Consider the following 20,768-nt stretch of genomic DNA (forward strand, 5'->3'; position numbering starts at 1 on the left):
CGTTAATCACTCCGATTAATCTGGAAAAGTTACGTTGTTTGAAAACACATTTGTTTTCACAAAGGAACGTGAATAGATTTTGACTTTTAACGAATTGGAAAACAAAAACTGATTTGATTTCTCTTTCCACGAATAGTAACTACTGCACGTGAACCAATCCCGTGAACCAATCCCGTGAACCTAAGAAATAGACCTTATTAAAAATCATATGGATCTTGAATTAACGAATTTGTATTTTTACAAAATTAACGAATCAATACAAAGGTGAGTGAGTAAGAAAGAGTTTGATTCTCGTTACTCTTTCAACTCCACCCTTACCAAACTAGTCTTTCAAAAACTCAAAATAAAACAAAAGAACATAATAAACAGATCAATAGAAACAGCCAGCAAAATTAAATTATGTTAATGGCTATTTAGAGTGATGCTAAATTTTTTGATGATTTACGGAGAAGCTCTAGTAGAGAGTTAGCTTTCCGCTTAGCTCTCTCTGTACCGTCTCTTGATAGTTCCATCAACGGAACAACCGCTCCGAGTCTACCAATGGAGATTAGTTTTTCGGTATCTCTCTTGCAAAGAGACAGCAGTATCGAAGCTGCGTTCTCTCGGTTTCTCGGTTGATCCTTCTGGAGACAATCTATCAAAGTCGGTATCACGCTGGCTCTCAAAATCGCAGCTTTCGCGTCTTGGTTAGTAGCTAGAACTGAGAGTATTGTCAACGCTTCTTCAGCCATCCTGAGGCTCGAGTCAGTTAGCATATTCACTAATGGCTTTACAATACCGGCTCTAACCGCTCTGCCTTTGTTTCCCTGATAAATACACAAGTTAAACAGAGCCGTAGCTGCGTCTTTCTTCCCTCTTGCGCTTCCGTTCTCAAGCAGACTCACTAAGGCCAGTATCGCACCCGATGCGCCTATAATGATCTTGTTCTCATCAGCTAACGAAAGGCTAAAGAGAGTAGCTGCAGCATTTTCTTTAGCTTCCATGGTTCCCGCTCGGAGGACTTGCACTATAGATGTGACTGCTCCTGCAAGCATGATCAGTTCTTTGTTGTGTTCGTATATAGAGAGGTTAAGAATGCAAGTGACAGCATTTTCCTGCGTTTCAGTGTCATCCGAGGTCAAAAGATTGACCAAAACAGGGATGGCTCCTGCTTCTGCAATCAGAATTCGGTTGTCCGTATTTCGTTTTGAAAGAGAGCGGAGTTCAGAAACCGCGCTTCTGCGGTCTTCGATTGATCGGGTAGAGAGCTTGCGAACCAATGCCCGGATCGCTGACATGTCTCCACTTAGATCACGGAAAGAGCCATCACAGTTTTTGGTCCTACCGTTCATATAACCACCTGGCTGCTCAATGTTGTGCTTCGTGCACCACTGAGAGATCAGGCTTCTGAGAACATAGTTTGGAGTAAGAGTAAAGTTTTCGAGTTTCTGCTGGGTCTTTGGACATCTCAGATTTCCACAGTCTATCCATCTTTGTATATACGACCTCTCATATGTCTGTCAAGGAAGAGGAGATATCAAAGTTAACGTTTTAAATCAACAACCATAAGCCAGCACTATGTAAAAGTTTTGATTTTTAAAATCAGACCTGTCCTGTGGAAACAATAGCAGGATCCTTCATCAGTTCCAGAGATATTGGACAAAGAAAATCCTCTGGGATAGTGAGGTTATCCGATTTCTTTGAGTCGTCAGTGTTCTTGGTAACAGCTTTCTCTAATCTCTCATCATCAGCATCCTTTGATAAAAAGAAGGCCAAGGAAACTGAAGAGCTCTTCCCAGGAGGCGGTGATTCAGATTTCTTCACATCTGCTAAAGGAACGTTGGAATACACTGTTTCTGGAATACTATCCAGCTTTTCAGTAACTTTGCTCTTTGTATTGCTTGAAGCATCTTTCACCATTGGCTCAGATAGAGCACTCGAGAACTTTTTCGAATTTAAAGACCCATATCTCTGCATTGCTCTTCTTAACTGTAATCTTGCTAGTTCCACCTGATCACAAGTAAAAACACCCTTCTAAACAACTCCACTCCAAAATGTCGTTATACAACTCTGCATATATACTCATGAACAAACTTTTTTTGTACCTGTTCACGGACTTCGTCAGAGATATCATATCGATCATAAGGCAAATTGCCTAATGCTTTCTCCAACTTCCAAGTAACGCATTGGAACTGAAAAGAGATTCTCTTGGCTGCTCCTTCCTTCAATCAAGAATGACATCCCAGAATGTCAAACAACAATCAATAGCTTTCAATCTAAAAGACTAAAATCAACATCGTCTTGCAACTCATAGCTATGATAAAATACATTGAATAGATCTAAGATAATACATTGACTTAATAATCCTCAGAGCAGAACGTTAATTTCTTTTCCGGCGTGTTTCCATATACAAAGGCTTCATGAGTTCGATTCCATTACGAAGAAGATGAAAGAAGTCAGTTTGTTTTAAGAAATGCTTACAGAGGACTCGCGAGCTTGGAAACTAGTAGCTGAGGACAAGAGACGCTTCGCGGCTTGAAGTCCCACAACAAGATCAGACCACCAATCACATTCACTAGAACTCAAAGAAGACGAAGCATCAGATTCCTCCGGCGTCGGAGAATCCCTAATCTCCTCAATCAAATGCGTCAACAGACCAACTCGTCGAGCGAGATCGGTACAATCCTTCTTAAACACACCTGAATTCACCGGAATCTCAACGATTTCGTTGATAAGACCGATCAGAGAAGCGGGAGTGATAGCTCCTCCAGCCATTACGCCGTCGCATACGGTGGCTGCGCCGAATTCGAATTTTGGGACTCCGCTCGCTCCTCTCTCTTTGACTCGGATGTGTCGAGAATTGTAATCGCTGGCTTTTTTATGTATCCCAACGAAGCCCATGTGGCTAAAGAAGAAGAGTCCTTATTACGACACCGTTTTTAATCAAAGTCCAAAAATTGTTTTTCAATATCTATTTGATTTTATTTTTTTTAATAATGTTTTTAGATAATATTTATTACATTAATACAAAAATAATACAATAGAACAAAACTAGATAATTGAGAGGCGAGATTCGCGGTGTAAGTAGATAGAAGAAGAAGATGATACAGTTGTCAATTGTCATATAAAATTCAATTATTATGATTTTTTTTGTAATTATGGAAACAAAACTTTATAATATACTACTATATAGAAACGAACCATACTTTTTTTAAAAATTCAACAAAAAAAATAGAGTTTTATATTTATTTTAGGAAATGGTTTGTTGCGTGCGTGGTTGTAAAGCCGACCCTATATTTTAGTTGTATTGAAACTGTATTCTAATGAGGTTGTAAGGAATAAAAGAATTGGCCAATGATATATAATTGGTATAGTCTTCTTAATCTCGAATAGTAATTAATTAGTTAATAGTGTTTTATCTATGACATGGGAAAAAACTAAGATAAGACTTCACTTTATGTATATACTAGATATTCACCCGCGGTACATCGCGGAACTATTTTTTTTGTTTAGAAATACAAAATAAAATTTCTTTATTATATTAACTATATATATGTATATAATATATTTTGTATTTTTTAATCGTACTATAGTTTTACATCAATACATTCTGTAGTGTATAATTTTCATTGTCTACATGTAATGGTTTATTATATACAATTTAGGATATCCTTATTATTCATTAAATTTAATTGAGTCGACAAATATATTTTTTTGTGATTTTTCTTTTTCATTTACAATGTCGAGATAATAGTATTACATAATATATTATATTTTATAATTATATGAGTATACTATAATTTAACTTTGTAATTTTGGTTGTTTTATCTCTATATCATTTAACACTTTTGTATTTATAGTTGTGCAAGTCGATTAAAATGGTGAAGTGTTTTTTTGTAAAGTTTGATTTATATCAATTGTTTCTTATTAGTATGGATCAAAATCTACATATTAATATATTAGCTACTGAAAAACACTTCGGTGAAGAAGGAAATTTTTTTTTAACAGTTTGTGTCAGTTCATACCCCACTTTTTAAAAATAAATTGAAGTTATTATCAACAGTTTAATCACTTGGCTTTCAAACACATGAAAATAAGTTATTACCAACATTTTTTTAGAGAATTGATTAATTAAATATAAAATATTTAATGTTAATAGGTGTTGGTCTACTTTTGGAAATTTGAATAGGAGAAAATCTTCTTAAATTAGATTCCAAATTTGATATTATTTAAAATAATAAATAATTATAAAACTAATATTAATAGCATGATTGTAAATAAGTTCAAACTCTAGGATTTATTTCATAAATCTCTCCAAAAATATATATATAGATATATATATATGCATATTGATATAGTCTTCTTAATCTCGAATGGTAATTCATTAGTTAGTAATATTTTATATATGAGATGGGAAGAAACTAAGATATAACTTCACTTTTTAGCATGTTAGGTGCATTGTATTGACATCTGTCTTACACTAATTGTAAAGACATTTTCTTTGTAACTATAGCTTTATACATTTTATTTTCATTTAATCATAACTTTCTTTTTATTATGTATAATTATAGTTTGTTTGATCTTTTGATTTGTTACCTTTCAAAATCTTTTTTATATCTTTATAACACCTTTTCAAAAAGTAGGAGTGTGAATTTTTCCATAGCAGAATTATTATATACTTTTGAGATTTTTCTTCGCAGGATCCAAGACAAACTCATTTAAAAGACATGATAGACACTACGACTACTTTAATATGTCGCTCAAAAGTATAATTACATTAGGTCACATATTCAACTTTTTTTTTTTTTTTTTTGGGACAAAAGTCACATATTCAACTTATATATCATCATCAAGCTTTTTACAAATATATACTGCTAAAAGTTTTTAAAACCATCTCCAATGATTTTTTCTATTTTTTTTTACTTTATAATAGAGATCTTTATAATAGAGGTGAGTTTTACTCCAACACACCTCTATTCTCACCTCTAAAATAGAGTTTCTCTATTTATAGAGGAATACTTTGTAGGAAAAAATAGAGTTCCTCTATAAATAGAGAAAAAAATAGCAATCTCTATTTTTGAGGTGAAAATAGAGGTGGATTGGAGTAAAATTCACTTCTATTATAGAGGATCTCTATTATAGAAAAAAAAAAAAAAACTATTGGAGATGCTCTGACAGAAAATTTTAGATATATTACAGTAAAAAAAAGTAATTCCAATCTAGAACAATTCTTGTAATTTATAATATAGACCCTTCCTTCAATACGAATTGTTTAGTTTTTTCTTTTTCAAAAAGGGTTAATACGAATTAATTATCGTCTGATCTGCAAATCCACTGTCATGTCACTGTGTTAATTTCTTCTTCTTGTAGCAAATGATTTTATTTGCTGACTCCATCTCCCCCAAGTTGGCCACGCAAACACTACTCCGGTGAAAATATTTAAATTTGTATTTAAATTTGTATATACAATATGGCATATAATTTCTTTAAACTATTTTACCAAATTAAATTTACTTTTGAAAAAATAGTTTTGAACAGGTTGTACAAATAAGTATGAAACGCCATTGCATTAAAAAGTCATATCGGTTTAAACAAAAGAAAGAAAGGTTCAACTACGACGTCCACATCGACCGCGTACGTCCTCCATGCCCGTGACTTCTGCATCCTCCATAATCTATACTATTAAAAATAATCTATACTAATAAAAGAAAAGCATTTTTAATAAATAGACATAAATTAAGAGATTATTACAATGAAATGCCACTGAAAACTAAATAAGGATAAGTATAAATAAGGAGCCAAACATAATGATATTGATAGGACCCAAACAGATTGAAATTAATGGTATTACCAAACCAAAATAAAATGATATAACCCTTCCAAATCAGATGCAATTGTAATACTTTTTTTTTTGGTCAAAAGGATGCAATTAATACCTAACATATACATATCACATCAAAATCGGGTGCTATTAATACCTACCATAACCATAACCAATCTAAATAAATCAACTCCCCAAAATTAGCTTAGATTATGTAAGGAAAAATAACGGAAATTAACACCACAATGTCGAACAATTAACATAATCTTAGGATGTTAACTTATTTTAGTTTATTCCCAATAAATAATAACTGATCGAAATCACTTAAAAATATATCATAGTATGTCTCAAATTTCGAATTATGTATACAAGATTACGAAATAGTTTGTTTACTAAATTTTAGCATCTTACCAAATCTTGGTAGATAATATAATCAAATCTTGAATACTATGATATATTCTCTAGAACATCCCGCACTTACCCACATAATTAGCACGTCATAATTTGATGTAACGTATAACACAATTCAAATTATATTGTTAAGATTAGGAAAATCCTGTTTTAGAATATCTTTCCTAAAAGTAAATATGCGGTTAATAAGTAGTCAATTTGATATTTAATTTACACCTAAATTTCGGATAGTTAACATATGATCAATGTAGCCTATTTTGAGGAGTAGCGTATATTAAAGATTCCTTGATTGCACAATTAACATTAAAAACAATCAAATCTTATAGATATTTTAATATTAGTTTTTAAAGAAAATTTGACAAACTAATGAATAACGTAACCGACTAAATGTATCTATAAATAAGTCGTCAATTCACAATAACTCAATACTCGAAAAAAGTCCATCACCAAAAACAGAGAGGTTCTTTGTGAAAACCTTATTTTGTGTGGTCAAAATTTATTTGTTCTTTGTTTTGTTTTTAGATTGTTATATGTTTAGATGTTCTGTTTATTCACTTTTTTAGTTTATGATTATTATATTTATTCTGAGTTATAATTTAAAGAAATAAGCTAATATTTATAATGTGTTTATGTAGGGTTTTAAAGTATATTTGGAGAAGCCTATGGTGTTGTCTTCTAATTTTAGGTGAGAAGTTAAAACTTTGTCATTTAAATTGTATAATAGTGATCTCAACTTTTCAGAAGATATTTCAATGGCATTCTCAACTTTTTATGTATATAGGTTAAGAGATGAAGTTGCTGGTTAAACATGAAAGTACATGTTGTGATCAAAGAGTGGTAACTTCACTTTTACACAAAATTATAATTGGTATAATGGATGTAAGCCTAATTTTGTCTACAATTTATTTCCTGTAAATGCTAAGCATACATCTCACAACCAATCAAGAAAAATTTAAAAGTAAATCAATTAATTTTCTTTCTCAGATGTATATTACCAATTTCTACTAACTTCTTAGGGGTATTCTTATTGTTTTTATTTCAGGGTCAATACTTGATCACAAGTCGATTTATTGATCCATACACAAACAAGTATAAAAATTTCATAGATGTTTTTCACTTAATTTGTATCTATTTTCTTTTCAAATACTTTCTAATCCGATATTTTTATCTATATCCAGATTGTGAATATTGGCCAAATTGAGAGAATTTATCATCAAAACATCATACTCCATTCTTAACTCCAAATGCAAATGTAGTGTAAATGTATGGTGTTAGAAATAATTTTTTTTAACTCATCTACGGTTCCTCTTATGTTTTTTAATGCTTGGTTCTATTTTTTTTAATATAAAACTTATGTTTATATAAGTTGTGTATGAGGAGAAGTCAGAACTGTCTTCTTATTTCATGTTAATACACCGTTTACAGAATATAATATAAGCTACTTTCTGGTGGATATTTTAATAATGTTCATAACCTTTTTTTTTTTGTCAAAAGTGGTCATAACCTTCTAAGTAAAAGTTACAAGTGTATATATGCTCTTCACACTATAAGGTTAAGATATTGTGTTCAAAAAATGGTTCCAAACATCTTCAGAAAACTATCATTAAATGTTTTTAAATTGTGAAGAATTTAGAAAGAATTTACTTCTCATGTGATTTGTTTTCAGCAAACATGCATACTTATCATCTTTTGTCAAGGTTCGGACACAGTTATTAGAGATAAAAAATGGAGAATAGAAACAAGACAGAAATTTGGAAATAATTCGTTTTACTTTATGAATGTCTCAAGTTAAAAGTACAACAGAAACATAATAATATTTAGAAATCGATGAAGCCAAAGAAATACCAACCTATATAATCCATTTGATAACACACATTGCCACAGTAGATTAATTGCATTTGATCCATATGAATTATAATAATTTTAAAAGTTTTAGAAAATACAAGAGGGACGAGATAGTAATATATATTCAAAAAATTTCGTAGAGCTATTTATTTCAACTAACAGATATGAGACGTGAACGGTAATTCATAAAATAAAATACATTTTCTAAACTATTTTTGATCGAATACCAGATGAAAATTTTGGGTAACGAGACAAGATTTGAAAATTTGGATAACTAAATATATGTATTTTTTTGGTGAATCCTGCGGATTTTCAAGTTGTTTATGAGTTTTTCAAAATAAACAAAACATCAAACTATATCTTATGTATTTTCCAGATATATATATATATATATATATATATATATATATATATATATTATATAGTATTAAAATCTTATAATAATTTGTAATAGATATGACATAATTATCAAAATTTAAATTTTCTGAAACCATATTGTATTTATGGTAAAACTATTTATTATTAGAATTAATTAATTGACGCAGTCGGAATGCACTAGAACAACAAGCGTTGGTTCTATAATTAAAGAATCAAGTTTGCAAGCGACAAACTTGAAGAAATATGCTCTGGAATCCACCAGAAAGATAAAGCTCGAAAACTCAAGACTTTTGATTGATAAGAATGAATAATAGTCGTCCAAAACATAAGACCTAGCTCTCTATTTATAGAGAAAGCCTACTGCATAAAATAGGAAAATTACTAGAATCCTAATTAGAAAAGGAAAACACTAAAATAGGAAAATATCTAGAAAGAACTAGTTAACCGTCTCCTGCATCAGTCTCCTCCACCTCCAAAGAACTCGACCCCGGGTTCTCATCTGGATAAAGAACACAATCGGCATGATACTCATAAATGTCAGCTACATTGAACGTATGAGAGATGTTCATGTCGTTGGGAAGATCCACTACATAAGCATTGTCATTGAGTGTCTTCAATATCTTGAACGGACCACACTTGCGAGGCTGAAGCTTGCGATAAGTACCAACTGGAAACCTTTCTTTTCTGAGAAATACCATTACTTCATCTCCTTCCTTGAAAACTTTGAGCCTGCGACGTTTATCTGCTGCTTTCTTATTCTTTTGCCCAGTTGCTTCCAAGCTTGCTCGAACTGCTTCTTTAGTGTCCAAAATGTCTTTAGCCATTGCCTCAGCTGACGCACTAACTCCAGGAGCCTTCGGTAATGGAACTAAATCGACTACATGCTTCGGGACAGAGGTATACACCAAGGAAAATGGTGATTTTCCTGTAGCTGAATGCACGGCCATGTTGTATGCGAATTCCACCTGTGGCAAAGCGAGATCCCACTGTTTTGGTTTATCACCACAAACACTTCGTATCATATTGCCCAACGTCCGGTTTGTCACCTCGGTTTGTCCATCACTCTGCGGATGAGCCGTAGAGCTTCGTTTCAAACTTGTTCCAAACAGCCTCCATAACGTAATCCAGAAATGGCTGAGAAACTTGGTATCTCTGTCTGAAACTATTGATTTAGGAACTCCATGGAGACGCACAATTTCTCGAAAGAACAATTTGGCTATGTTGATTGCATCTGCGGTCTTCCTACAAGCAATGAAGTGTGTCATTTTGGAGAACCTGTCAACAACAACAAACACAGAATCCACACCTCGTTGAGTCCGTGGTAATCCCAACACAAAATCCATAGACAGGTCTTGCCAGATATCATCAGGAACGGGTAATGGCATGTAAAGGCCCGTATTCTGAGATTGACCTTTAGAAACCTGACATATATAACACCTCCGAACAATAGCTCCAGCGTCCTTCCGAAGATGCGGCCAATAATACCTTTCCTCTAAACTTGCGATTGTCTTATCACGTCCCAAATGACCACTAAGACCACCGCCATGTAAATCTCGTATCAACTTCTCGCGCAGAGAAGAACAAGGAATGCAAAGCCTATCTCCTTTAAAAAGATAGCCGTCACGTTCATGGAAATCAGCCGAAGGGTGCTTCTTACAACACTTGACCCACAATTCTTTGAATTCTTCATCTTGTCCATACAAATCTTTTAAGAACTCAAAACCCACAATCTCATGTGTTAAGGTAGTTAATAAGGAAGCCCTTCTACTCAAAGCATCTGCTACCCTATTAAGTGTTCCAGACTTGTGCTGAATAATAAAAGGGAATTTTTGCAGAAAACTAACCCATCGAGCATGCATCTTATTGATCACCTTTTGGCTGTGAAGAAATTTGAGAGCTTGATGGTCCGTGAAAAGTATAAACTCACGCTGAACCAGATAGTGCTCCCATTGTTTCAAGGCTCGAAACACAGCATAGAACTCCTGATCATAAGTACTCCACTTCTGGCGTGCTTCACTTAGCTTTTCACTAAAGAAAGCGACATGTCGCTTCTCTTGTGACAGGACAACCCCTATTCCCACGCCACTTGCGTCACACTCCACTTGAAACACTTTATCAAAATCCGGTAATGCTAATACTGGAGCAGTACAAAGCTTCTCCTTAATCAATGCAAAGCTCTCGTCTTGTTCCGGACCCCATTGAAACTTTCCCTTCTTCAAACACTCTGTAATAGGCGCAGTAATGGTACTGAAGTCTCTCACAAACCTTCTATAGAAGGTAGCAAGACCATGAAAACTACGTACTTCAGTTACGGATTTAGGAACAGGCCAATCTTGGATTGCACTCACTTTGGCTTCGTCCACCTGAATCCCATCCTCACCAACGACAAACCCCAGAAATAACAGCTTGTTTGTGCAGAATGTACACTTCTTTAGGTTCACGTACAACTGATTTTCTTGGAGAACTTGCAAAACCTGCTTTAAATGCCCCAAATGGTCGTCCCTGGTTCTGCTATAGATCAAAATATCATCGAAGTAAACTACTACAAAAGATCCAATGAAAGGACGAAGAATCTGATTCATCATCCTCATGAAAGTGCTAGGAGCATTTGATAATCCAAAAGGCATCACCAACCATTCATACAATCCGTCTTTGCTCTTAAATGCAGTTTTCCATTCGTCGCCAGGCCTGATGCGAATTTGGTGGTATCCACTTCGTAGATCGATTTTCAAAAATAACTTCGCTCCGTTTAGCTCATCAAGCATATCTTCTAATCTAGGGATAGGAAACCGGTACTTGATTGTTATCTTGTTAATGGCTCTAGAATCAACACACATTCGCCACTGATTACCCTTCTTTGGAACGAGAAGAACCGGTACAGCACAAGGGCTCATGCTCTCGCGGATTAACCCTTTCCTCAGCAAATCTTCAATCTGGTCCCTTACAATTTCGTTCTCCTTAGGACTAAGTCGATAGTGGGGAAGATTAGGTAGGCTAGAACCTGGAATCAAGTCAATGTGATGCTGAATATCACGCATAGGAGGCAGGTCGTTAGGCAGCTCTTCCGCAACTAACTCCTTGTAATCTTCCAAAATTTCTAACACCTCACGTGGAGTTGTTGTCTCCTCCGTCACGGCACTCATCACCCCTTTGATCACAATTGGATAAAAACACTTTGATTCCTTAACCGACTTGTCAAGTTCTTTATCATCATATGACATGATGAGGAAGCTTGACTTCTTCTCCTTTGTGACACTACCAAAATCCTTAACAGGAGCCATTGCAATTTTATGAGTCCCCCATGTAAACATAATCACATTGTCACGTCCTCGGTACGTAATGTCGTTATCAAACTGTCATGGTCGCCCAAGGAGAATATGACAAACATCCATATCCAAAACATCACAGATTATCTCTTCTTTGTAATGCTTACCAATTGATAAAGGAATTTTGCAAGTTTCGCTAACCCCTACTTTAGATCCTTTCTTCACCCATCCGAGACCATATGGTTTCTCATGACGAGTCATGGGCATTTTCAAATAATCCACCAGCTTTTGAGAAACTAAATTCTCGGAACACCCATTGTCAACGATCACATTGCACACCTTGTTCTGAATAGAACAATGCGTTTTAAACAGATTCTTGCGTTGTCCTTCTTCTTTGGATGATAGCAACAGTCGCTGTAAAACAATGTTGATTCTGTCCTCAGATTCCTCTTCTGCAAATTCAACTCCCTCATACTCATCATTCTCCGCAAAATCGTCCTCTTCTTCTTCTTCTAAGAATGCAACCGTTCTTCGACTGGGACAAACATTCGATTTATGACCTTGTCCTTGGCAACGGAAACACTTATCGATGGATGGCCTTGCATAATTATTACCTTGCTTCTGGATCGGTGCTTTGCTTTGATGAGCATTATTAGAACCAGTGTTAGAACTTCCAGCTCCTTTGTTCCCAAGGCTAGTATCCTTTGCCATTGCACTCTTCTCTTTATCTCCAGATAATTCAGAATTATTCTGGGGCGGGTATCTTCTGAATGAAGTAAAAGTACGAGGAGATTTTTCCATTAACTCAGCTTTCAAAGCTAGACTAGAAGCCTCTTGCATAGTCCATACAGTTTGCAAACCTATCCTCTCCTGTATAGAACTCTTCAGCCCACTAATGTATCTTGCAACTTTCTGATTTTCGGTCTCTTCTAAATCATTGCGCTCTGAGAATCGCAAGAACTCTGCTGTATATTCTGTCACGGTCCTCTTTCCTTGAACACATTCAATATAAATCTTATAGAGAATCTGTTCATAGTCCTCAGGTAAGAACTTTTCCATCATGAGCTGTTTCATTCGCCTCCATGTCTTGACTGGTCCTTTCCTTTGTCTTTGCCTTTGAACAACAAGTTTATCCCACCACACGGCAGCAGTTTTTTTCAATCTAATCGCCACCATCTTAACTTGCTTATTCTCAGGAACCTCCATGACCTCGAAAAATCTATCAACGTCGATCTTCCAATCCAAGAACTCCTCAACTCCCATAGTTCCGTTGAACGATGGAATATCAGCTTTGACTCGATAGTCATGATTTCCTTGACGATTTCTTTGCTCAACTTCTTCTTCCACAATTTCTTCTTCAGAGTCCTCCTCCGAGCTAGAATTGTCAACAACCACATGATTGTGCCTGCCTTGTTGTCGATTGTTTCCACCGGGTCGTTGATTATTTCCACCTTGTTGGGCCCGAACTGGTACCACAACAGCCGGATTGTTTCCTCCTTGTTGATTTGGATTTGGTCCCCTTTGATCTCCTCCTCCCTGTATCGCGTTAGCAATCTGCTGGGGTAAAGCCGCAAACTGATTGTTAAGCGCTGTCAACAGATCCGCCATCTGAGCGTTGAAATTGGCGAGTTCACCTCTTAAACCCTCCATGTCGGCTTTGGTTAACGGTCGATCACCCATAGCTGATCAAGCTTCGAAAAGAGAAGGAAAAAGCCTGCTCTGATACCACTTGACGCAGTCGAAATGCACTAGAACAACAAGCGTTGGTTCTATAATTAAAGAATCAAGTTTGGAAGCGACAAACTTGAAGAAATATGCTCTGGAATCTACCAGAAAGGTAAAGCTCGAAAACTCAAGACTTTTGATTGATAAGAATGAATAATAGTCGTCCAAAACATAAGACCTAGCTCTCTATTTATAGAGAAAGCCTACTGCATAAAATAGGAAAATTACTAGAATCCTAATTAGAAAAGGAAAACACTAAAATAGGAAAATATCTAGAAAGAACTAGTTAACCGTCTCCTGCATCATTAATTTTAGCTTGAAATATATTTAATAAATGAGATAAAATGATTTATTGAGCAACTGGAGGTGTTTACTATTTGGGTTTAGAGGGACGGCTTTTTACGGAGAAAGAAAATATTATATATGTTAGAGGAATGGCTATCGAGACATGGTTTAGACTTAGTTTTCCGCACAATTTAGACTTATTTTTTAAAATCAACCCCACACGGGTACGTCCGGGTCAGAATCTAGTAACCATTAACAACTTGAAAAAATAGACAACATTATTTCATAGACGTATTTGGAAGGTTTGACTGGGCTGATTTCGTAAATTTTTTGGTCATATGCAGAAATAAGATGTCTACATTGAAGTTTATAATACGGCATGTGAATGTTGCTTTCAACATCCACACACAACTCTCCACTGACCTCATTAGAATCCTGACATTAATTCATCAATAACAATATAAACTGCCACACAATACTGAAGTGAATATAATAGATATGTAAGTGAAGGTGTGAGATCAGAGTTTATGCATGCAGTAGTGGAATCCACTTCATTGATGGTTGTAGATCTGAAATAGTAGAAACAACTTTTAATGGTTCTTTATGATAAATAGTGGTCCATTTTCTCAGCAAACAATCTTCTTTCTACTTGCCACACATTCATTTTCTTTGGTCATACAGTTCTGTTTAATACTAAATGATGTTATAGCGGTTTGTACATAAAGGTAATTTACTTCCTTTTTTTTTCACGCACCATGTGCAAATTGTTTAAACAAAATTCAATTCTCTAACTGATATAAACACAATAACATTACAATTTGTATTCTAATGTATGCTGCTCTTTGTTCCTATCTTTTTATGTCAGTACACTATATGATTAAAGACATCTTTATCTACATGAATTTCTCATTCATTTTTTTTTTGGTCAAAGGAATTTTCATTCTTTTGTAACATTAATATTAACTCAAATTCTCTATATATAAAAAAAAAAGTTTTCTCAAACTGCACCAGAGTAAATCTCAAATAGAATGTAGCATTAATTCGTTTTCATGGTGTTTAATTTATACTAGCTGATGAGCTAATATTTGACTTTATAGTCTCCATGCTTAAGACAACCTTAAGTTGATATGTTTTCTTTTCGTTTTGTAAGTATATTAATTTGCTTCCTTTATATCTTTCGTAAGTAATTTTCATATTGATATATAGATTCCATTTTGCAAAAAGAGTGTTTTAGATTGCTTTTGCGTAAAGAGTAAAGTGTAGTTTGGTAGGAGATGAACAAACTTGTCCATTTTAAGAGAGTTAACTAATGCTTCCCGTCAATGTGCACCGCATATTCATAGCTCCATTAGCTAATTTCTTGCAGCTTGATTGATCCAATTCAGTTATCGTCGGTCGGTTATCAACGGTTTACTACTAGGTACTAGTAATCATTTCACTTCATTGAAAACGAAACCAGAAATTTAATAGAATAGTTGTTCAACGAACAACCGGTCCATATCAGGACTAACATATCTCTCTAGTGAATATTATAACATTATATAGAAAGATGGCTACAAAGAAATATATCAACTTTACTGGAATAGAAGAAGCGTTTCTTGACCTGTTGAACCATTTTTAGAGGATTCGCTAGAGTCCTGAAGACAACGACCTGGTAAAGAAGTCGGGGTCGGGATGAGACCGATGTTGAGGTCAGGCAAACGACTTTGTCCGGTACTATTACTATCCTCCGAGCAATTGGTACATGAAATGGGTAAAAATGTTATACCACATGATTCGGATACCGAAGAAGACTGATCACTGATGATCTTGGTTTCATGTTCCTTATGCGAGGACTTGACGTAACGTCTGGAAATGTAGCTTGTGTGATGGTGGAGACGATGATTGGTTGGGTCGATTCCCATTTTGATGAGTTTCCTCCTTAAGTAAGTTTCCCAATGGATCCTAACTTCGTTGTCGGTTCGTCCAGGCAATCTTCCCGCTATCAATGCCCATCTGAAAAACAAAGTACCAACAAATTTTAACTGTCACACATTCACATTACATTCAATTAATACTAAACTAATGAAGATGAGGAATGAATAAAAGAACCTATTGCCAAGAAGTGCATGAAGCTTGAGGATGAGGTCGTCTTCATCTTTTGAGAAGTTGTTGCTTTGTTTTACTTCTGGCCTCACGTAGTTTCTCCCTCTCAATCGAAATCTCTTACCACGGTGTTGCATTCCTTAAAAAAAAAGCGAATAGGGATCAAATTTCACAAACTTAAACTCCCTCATGTATATGTGATCTATGAATAGTAAAAACACACAATTATTACTGTTTCAAAAGAAAATAGTTACCTGAAGGGGAAGAGGGAGCGCGGAGGGGGATTTTGTTCATGTCCTTATTCAAAGTGAGCTAGATTGGTACTTGAGTTGTGTTTTCTGAACTGTTGATTGATTGTGAGGTTGTTTGCGAGAAGCAACTGATAAACATATATATAATTAGGGAATGGATGACAGAGGATAGAAGGTTGACTTGGACTGGTGGGTTGAGAGAAGCGTGCATGCTATAATCAAAATATTAATGAACGAGGAAGAACAAGAAGAACACATCAACCTTGTCAACTGGTCCTACATTTTAGAGGATCAAACAAATAAAAATTGGTCCCATATTTGTTCATTTCCAGTAGATATTATTACTAAGGTAGTAGTAGTGTTTAAAATGTGGATATACGTCGCAATCCAAATCTCTCTCTTATCCACATTTTCGTTAAAATATATGTATGGATCTTTTTTAAAAAATAACAAATATATATTTGTGTGTGGATGGTATCAAACTATCAATAAAAGATTCACTAAAAAAAAATATGTTATCAAGCAAGAATAAGACAAATAAGATATTTAGGGAGTGGCTTAAAATCAATTGGATGTATTATTTGATAAAGATGAGAAGTTTCCAAATGATATAGAAATAAAACAAATTAAGAGAAAATTATAACAGGAAACCATAAAATTAAAAGAAGGAGACGGATTGAAGAGTGTAGTTCAGAAACAGATAAGGGAGAAACATAAGCATTCAATTAGGAATTTGACTGGTGGGTAGGACTTTTGATTTTTTTTTTTCCATTTCACTCACCTCTCTTCCCTCTCTTACACTTACCACCTACCACCACAAATCAAACATCAAATAAGAAGCAATTTTTCTTTGTTATTGGGCCCGTTAAATCCTGTAAATGTTAGGCCAGAATAGACTAACCATCAACTGTAGAAAAAAATATATTAATAAGTTTTTTTTCGATATTTATGTAGTCTCAATTTCCTTTGTATTCTAGACATGATCGCATTCGTAATTCTAAATCGTATTCTTTTGAAGTATGGAACCATTTAGCATTTTCTTGAGAGATACTCTTGTTCTCACTTGACCATCGCAAAGGGCCTCATCATCATATTGTCTTCGTGATCCAATATCTGCAATTCAATAAATTGTATAGTTAGTTCTAAAAGAAAAAGCTCAAAAAATGACAATGGTAGACATAGCTTACGTGACAATGGTAGACATAGCCTGGCTTTTGAGTAGCGTCGAAGGAGTAAGAATCATTGGAGTGAATGTAAGAAAATCTAACGAGGATCTTCGTTACATGTCCCGGCATCATCTTGAATACGTTCTTCCATCCCCGCTCGTGCGCCGTCACCGCGGTTTTGTTCCCAACTGCGTATTTGTTGATATTGCACTTGACGGCGTCGTTCCTCTTGGTCATGCAGTCCGTGAACTCCTCCGTCTTCACCAAAGCCTTTTGCTCCAACACTTTGAACAATCCCAAGTGAATGTGCAACGGATGGTTATCCTCAGTTAAATTGATCACTTCCCACACCTTCATTACATGATTATAAAAATATCAAATATATGAATCAGACCGTTATAAAATTGTGTGACATATATTAAAATATATATACCTCGCTGGTGCCGATTTTAGGAGTTTCTGTTATGGGAGCACTGTAAGGCAAACCGTTGATGTATAGATGCGTTGGCTCGTCAGCGCTTGATACATACTCGAACATGGCGATGTAACGTGTACGTGCGGAGGTTGATATGTGAGCAGGAGGGTATTCGATTAGCTTCTTCGGAATGGTCGATGTATCAACTTCAGATTTGTTCTTGATTTTAAACTTCATGACTTTGCTGTTCTCTTCCGTGACTGGATCTCCGGAGGGGTAAGGATAAGGTGCATTGTTAGCTAGGATTGCTGTTTTTGACTTTGATTTCGAAAAGTCAACAACAACATCAATGATCTCCGATGGAGCGAGGAGAACCGATTTGGCCCGTACCGGTTTCGATAGATATGCTGAATCTGAACCGACGACGATAAACTCAAGACCGTTGGAGAAGAAGAAACGGAAGAACCTTGCGTTGCTTGCGTTTATGATTCTGAATCTATATTTTCTACGGCGTACGGTTAACCGCGGCCAAGCTTTTCCGTTCACGATGATGGCATCGCCGAAATACTCTGGCTGCCATTGAGGATGAATGGAGGGGTTGTTCCCGGTGGCGTTCATGTAAATGGAGCCATCTCTACGGAATTCTCGGTCAAATATGACCAAAGGACGATCGAATTCTCGGCCAGTGGGTAACCGAAGCGGCGACTCAACGGATCTATGGCGGAGAATGTAAGCACCTAACAAACCGGCGAGAAGGTTGACTCTAGTCAAACCAGCAGCGTGGTCATGGTACCACATGTTTCCAGGTTGTTGCTTGTTGACGTAATGCGTATTCTTTTTGGTCCATTTGGATCCTGTCTCTTTGAAACCAGCGGTGAACCATGAATCAGCGTTACCGTCACTGGTTGGTTCGTGTATGCCTCCATGCAAGTGAACCACCGTGGGAATGCCGCCGTGTTTAGGGATTGCCGGGGAGATTGTTGGATCCCAAGGGAGGATATGCTTTGAAGGAAGGTGATTTCGCCACGTCACGTAGGTGTCTATGCCATAAACAGCTTCTATTGTAGGTCCGGGAACTGTTGCCTTACGCTTCGATGTACCATATGCGAACACTGGCGTGGCAGGCAAGTCTCTGTGGAACTTCTGCACTTCACAATAAGTTTAAATCATATCAGTGGATGTGAAAGTGGTTGAGAATTTTCAAACATTCAAATCATTCGATTAGTTAAATAGTTTAAAGAAGCAGAGCACAATTAGCTAGGCCAAAGGTAGAAAAGCACTCATAATTATATACTTAGTGGGTAATAACTTTCTATCAAATAATCATTAGATTTTATAATTTTTTTAAAAGTATAATGTATCGATAAACAAAACTTAAAGAGCTAACAAACAATAGTATTAAATTTGACTAGTGGTAAAAGACACAGCACTGATTCGTCAGTACTAAAACATAAGATACTTTTCTCAAGAGGACAAATAAGTGATAGGACAAACAAGAGTGAAATACACAAGGTGAATCTATTCTAATTTTTTTTTTTTTATCTATTCTAATTCACTTTACCAACAAAGAGCCGTAGCCAACTAAACAGCGACTAGTTTCACTAATTTATACGATTTCCAATATTTAATACATTAATTTTCAGTCATTAATGAGTTTAGATACAAGATAATCAATATCCATCTGGTGAAGGGCAAAGTATATTCTCGAGGACAAGACGACGAGTCACAAAAGAATGAGCATTGATTCGTCGGTTCTACACTTCTACTATTGTTACTTTTTTTCTCTCAAGACGACAAATAATTGAGGGGACAAGAGTGTGAACACAAGGAGAACCTATTCTAATCACTTTACAACCTAAAGAGCCGTAGCCAAGTAAAAAAGCGATTAGCTTCACTAATCAGGTTTAACATTAATTTAGTCTATTTATTTGGCCAACAAATATATTTTTTTCTGCATGTAATACAGGTGTATATCACTAAATGGTGGATATATGCATCTCTATCTAAATATTTTGGCCATTTATAGCTTCTGGACATAAAAGGAAGATGATGTGTCTTCACGATCGACTGTAAATAAAAAATTTCTAACATACCAAAAATATCTTCAAGAAAACATAGTAAAGGACTCTAGCAAAAAAATAAAACATAGCAAAGAAGGAAAGAAATAACCGAGAAAAAGGAATGAATCCAAATGAGAAACGACTACAGGCTGTAAATTTAATTTAATCATACCAAAAAAATGAGCTTCAAGAAACCAAATAAGGAAACAATGAGAAAGAAAGAAAGAATCGAAATGAGGAATAAGTTAAGAAAGAAATACCCATTTCTTGAAGAACATGCCGATGTGAAGAGATTTGGGTTTGAGAACGCCATTTACGGAGTGGAAGCCATGAAGAGTGGGTATATGGGGAAGGTTGTCAACGAACATCTCTAGCTTCTCGAGATTGAACAGTCGCTCCTCTTGCTTCTTGCCTCCTGCGTCGGCGTCTCCGGCTACGAGCCATGCCATCGTTACTATTAGCAGCAACATGCCTCTGGTCATTATCCTCCGAGAAGGCATAGGCTCCATGTCTTTGTCCTAATTCACGAGCTGTCGAAATATGAGAAAAGTCAAGTGTGTGTGTTTGCTTTTGTATGTGTGGAATACTCAAAAAGTTGAGGAGAGAAAGTTGAAGAAGTTCTTTGGGGTTTTGTGTATTTATACATATAATGAGTGTGTGGTGTAAAATAAACTTTGTCACTCTTGGCTTTCGATCTCTTGACTCTTGAGTTGCTCCTTTCTTTAGGATTTTGTGTTTTCCAATGGGTTATTAATAAGTGGGCTAAGCAAGATTTGTATTATTGACTAACTTAATGTGGTCGGTCAGAAAGAAAACTCGTCGATATCAAGACTTTCCATTAATTTGTACTATTAAGCAAAATATCTTATATTTCTAAGGGCTGTATTCAAACTAGGATTTTGGAGGATCTGTGATTTAAAAAACAAATCACTTGTTATTCAACTTAGGATTTTTAAATCACTTCTCAAATCCAATGTTATTTGATATATTTATATTTTCTTTCTTTTTAGCATATATTTATCATGCATTTAACTAGGATTACTTATTATTTTGCATCATTGTTAGTCTCTTTTGCATAGAA

At 35.4% G+C, this 20,768-nt stretch overlaps 3 protein-coding genes across 3 annotated transcripts; all 3 read right to left on the reverse strand.

Moving 5' to 3' along the window:
• Nucleotides 1-194: 194 nt before the first annotated feature.
• Nucleotides 195-2,881, reverse strand: LOC104701756 (U-box domain-containing protein 10). The gene is made up of 4 exons (XM_010417495.2): nt 2,461-2,881; nt 2,085-2,201; nt 1,588-1,989; nt 195-1,496 (listed from the first exon to the last, which is right to left on the reverse strand). The coding sequence occupies exons 1-4, from the start codon at nt 2,878-2,880 to the stop codon at nt 414-416; spliced, it is 2,022 nt and encodes a 673-aa protein (XP_010415797.2). The 5' UTR covers nt 2,881; the 3' UTR covers nt 195-413.
• Nucleotides 2,882-15,131: 12,250 nt separating this feature from the next.
• LOC104701758 (myb-related protein 308) lies at nt 15,132-16,825 on the reverse strand. Its single transcript, XM_010417497.3, has 3 exons — nt 16,050-16,825; nt 15,802-15,934; nt 15,132-15,705 (listed from the first exon to the last, which is right to left on the reverse strand). Exons 1-3 carry the CDS (start codon nt 16,087-16,089, stop codon nt 15,285-15,287), a joined length of 594 nt encoding a protein of 197 aa, XP_010415799.1. The 5' UTR covers nt 16,090-16,825; the 3' UTR covers nt 15,132-15,284.
• A 129-nt stretch (nt 16,826-16,954) lies between these two features.
• LOC104701759 (multicopper oxidase LPR2) lies at nt 16,955-20,503 on the reverse strand. Its single transcript, XM_010417498.3, has 4 exons — nt 19,948-20,503; nt 17,646-18,770; nt 17,234-17,563; nt 16,955-17,159 (listed from the first exon to the last, which is right to left on the reverse strand). Exons 1-4 carry the CDS (start codon nt 20,194-20,196, stop codon nt 17,106-17,108), a joined length of 1,758 nt encoding a protein of 585 aa, XP_010415800.2. The 5' UTR covers nt 20,197-20,503; the 3' UTR covers nt 16,955-17,105.
• Between the last annotated feature and the right edge of the window lie 265 nt (nt 20,504-20,768).

The sequence above is a fragment of the Camelina sativa genome, chromosome 7 (genome assembly GCF_030686135.1).
Source record: "Camelina sativa cultivar CO46 ecotype springtype chromosome 7, ASM3068613v1".
NCBI classification, from domain to species: Eukaryota; Viridiplantae; Streptophyta; class Magnoliopsida; order Brassicales; family Brassicaceae; genus Camelina; species Camelina sativa.